Here is a 2,966-nt window from a genome sequence, read left to right on the forward strand (position 1 = left end):
TTCAAAAGTAATAAGACAATGGTGTAAAAGTCCGTGTATTTCATGTGCGGAAGATATAGTCGTCACTCTCAAAAATTCTATAAATAGACACCTCGTTCTGGAAGTTATCTAAAGAATAATTTTTATAGGAAAGCAAATGGAACTCTTCATCTAATGCCTCGTTCTATTTTATCCTAACTTATTCATAAAATCCGCGATATTGAGAACCAAGCGGACGTTATTTTATAAAGGGAACGACGACTAGGCCATATGAATATAACTGAGGAATTTGTCTTATGTTTTGACAGATTTAGTGCAATGGTAGAACCTATCTAATTTAATCCAGACCCTTTCCTTTCAAACCACTTTCAATATATCTTAACAAATGCTGTATTTTTACACAGGTTCTCAATTGAAAGAGTCTAGATCTTCTAAATTCTGCTTCTCTATTTTCATATATTCAGAAAAAATGTGTCCTGAGATTTATTCATATGGCATATTGTTTTCAGTCCACTAAACTATCTGCTCTTGATTGATTCGGTGCACAAAATTTCATTCATTTTTCTTTCTTTTTTTTTCACGTTTTTTGTATGATGAACCAAAGAAACCAAATTCCAACTTTATATAGGTTCTTCTCCCTCTGCAACAATTAAATGGATCTCTATATAGCATCAAGCATATCACACAATAATATTTAAGTCTTAGTTTTAACACTTACCTTCACGATCCCCTTCATCGTCCAATAGATCATCCTCTTCATTGACACCATCATCTTCATCATTCACAGCCTCATCCTCATCATCGTCTTCATCAACGTCATCCTCGACCACCACTATACTATCATCCCCCTCTTCTCCTTCTCCTCCTTCATCACCTTCATCCGCACCATCTTCCTCTTCATCCTCCTCTTCGCTTTCACATTCTTCACCGTCGCCCTCAATACCATTTTCAACTTCCATATCTGGAGCCAGGTAATACTAGAAACCATCAAATGATAATAATTAAAGTATTATAGTACTAAGATATATAGAAATAAATTAATACTTTTCAATATCGACATATCCACATTTAAATGTCTTTAGAATACTCTCTAAATTCGTTGAAATAGAGTTTCACTCTAAAGGATGAAAATGGAGCCAATCTTAAAAAAAGAGTGGCTTAATTTTCAATTTTTAAGAGTAAGATGTACTTGACATGTTTCAAAGAATAGTATTTACCTGCAATGGATTAGGCCACATATCATCTTTAATAAGTTCAGCTATCTCATCTGAGCTTGGATCTCCATGATCCGTAAACCAATCAAAAAATGACCTGTGCTTGAGTGGCCTCTTACGTCCTTTCAGTGGTGCTTTGGTTTTTGCTTTCTTTGTTAAATCCGCACCTTCTTTCCAACGAATAGATGTACTTTGAGATGCTGGATCTCCTGCAAAACAGCAGGAGATTCATCGCAACTATGACACTCAATTGAATTATATCATACTGTATATTATTTTTTTACTGTATATTATTTAAATTATAACAGAATCATAGTTTTCCATATATTATTGATTTAATAGGAGATTACTGACAACAAATGCGCTCACCAGAAGATCCTAGATGAAATTCCTTAGTTAAAACATCGTTTTCGAAATATGGATTCTCATCAAAGTAAAAATTAATCCTATAGCCAGATTTGATATCTTCGAATTCTTCAACTTCTAATTTGTTTAAGAATCTCAATGCATCTTCCTCGTCTTCTTCTAATATTTCTGCTATTTCTTTGTTGTTTACAAACTGAATTTCTTATAAGGAAAAATATTAATATGAATCAATACTTTTACATAAATAACAATCGATAATAAAATAACAATTATTAATGCTATTTTAATTTGAAACAATTCATGAAAGATTCAAAATTGGAGCTAAATAATTCTAATTTAGAAACATCCAGAATTTGATCTATACACACTTAAGAGTTACTAATTTAGACATGAAATATTGAAAGATTGACATATAGTCGCGTTTTCGCGAGCTGACAACGGCACGGCGCCAAGCCTCCGAGAGTGTAGCATTAATTTGGCGAATGATAGAAAAAGCATAATCATAAAATGCGTAGTCGTCTATAAGTCTATAAGCGGTTACACACGCTCACGCACGTACACAAGTAGGTAAGATGGCGGCGGTTGCCGGTGGACGCCGGCACCGTCGAGAAACGTCAAAAAATCTCGCACGCCGTACGCCGATCTCCCGTTGTCGACTCGCGAAACGGTGGGCGCGGCGTCGATAAAAAGGATACAGCAGTGACCCAGAAGTTGGGTATCCTCTTAATGATGTCGTTACGCTTCTGGAAGTAGGGCTTGCGCAGCTTGTTATACTTCTTCTCGACCTCGAGGATCTCGTCGCTGGCCTTCTCGTTCAGGCCATCGATTTGATTCTGACAGCCGTCGATCTCCTCGAGGGTCTTCTGTATCTCGACGTCGTAATCGCGGACATCTCCCTCGCCCGAGCCTGGATCTTCCTCCTTGGCCTTCTTGTTCGACGACGACATGGTTGTTAAACGCGCGCTCTCGCCACCACCACTACTACACGCCGCTCTCTGTTCTGTTTATTTCCCGTACGCTGTACGCGGTGTCGCGATTCGCGGTACGCGTTCGCTGGTTCGCTCTCGTCACGCCAAATGCCCCAAGTGGCCAAATGTACGACGCGCGCAACCGACTTACCGACTGCGACCCATGACTTGCTAATTCTCTAGACAGGCGAATTCGTGACCTGGTCTGGTCACCCACCGCGCCGATCGCATTAAGTATTAAGTCTGTATTGCATGAATTTTAATTATCCTACAAGTAAAAAATGAATAATTCATATATAATATCTCTATCAAAGGCTCCGTTCAGCAGAGAAAGCACCTCTCTTTGTGTAAAATTCTTTAATATGATTGATCCTGCCTTTAGTTCCTTGCTAGATCTAAATGTATAAACTACAACAGTTACAAAGCTGCTGAACGCAGC

General features: G+C 38.1%; 1 protein-coding gene across 2 annotated transcripts; it reads right to left on the reverse strand.

The window, feature by feature from the left end:
- On the reverse strand, positions 1-2,630 carry LOC108691412 (protein SET). 2 transcript variants are annotated; one of them, XM_018199153.1, is made up of 5 exons: positions 2,255-2,630; positions 1,563-1,752; positions 1,197-1,393; positions 698-956; positions 1-619 (listed from the first exon to the last, which is right to left on the reverse strand). In XM_018199153.1, the coding sequence occupies exons 1-5, from the start codon at positions 2,504-2,506 to the stop codon at positions 600-602; spliced, it is 918 nt and encodes a 305-aa protein (XP_018054642.1). In that variant the 5' UTR covers positions 2,507-2,630; the 3' UTR covers positions 1-599. The 2 variants fall into 2 exon arrangements, with proteins under 2 accessions (XP_018054642.1, XP_018054641.1); XM_018199152.1 differs by having other exon boundaries at positions 1,197-1,402.
- Between the last annotated feature and the right edge of the window lie 336 nt (positions 2,631-2,966).

The sequence above is a fragment of the Atta colombica genome, unplaced genomic scaffold (genome assembly GCF_001594045.1).
Source record: "Atta colombica isolate Treedump-2 unplaced genomic scaffold, Acol1.0 scaffold46, whole genome shotgun sequence".
Taxonomy (NCBI): domain Eukaryota; kingdom Metazoa; phylum Arthropoda; class Insecta; order Hymenoptera; family Formicidae; genus Atta; species Atta colombica.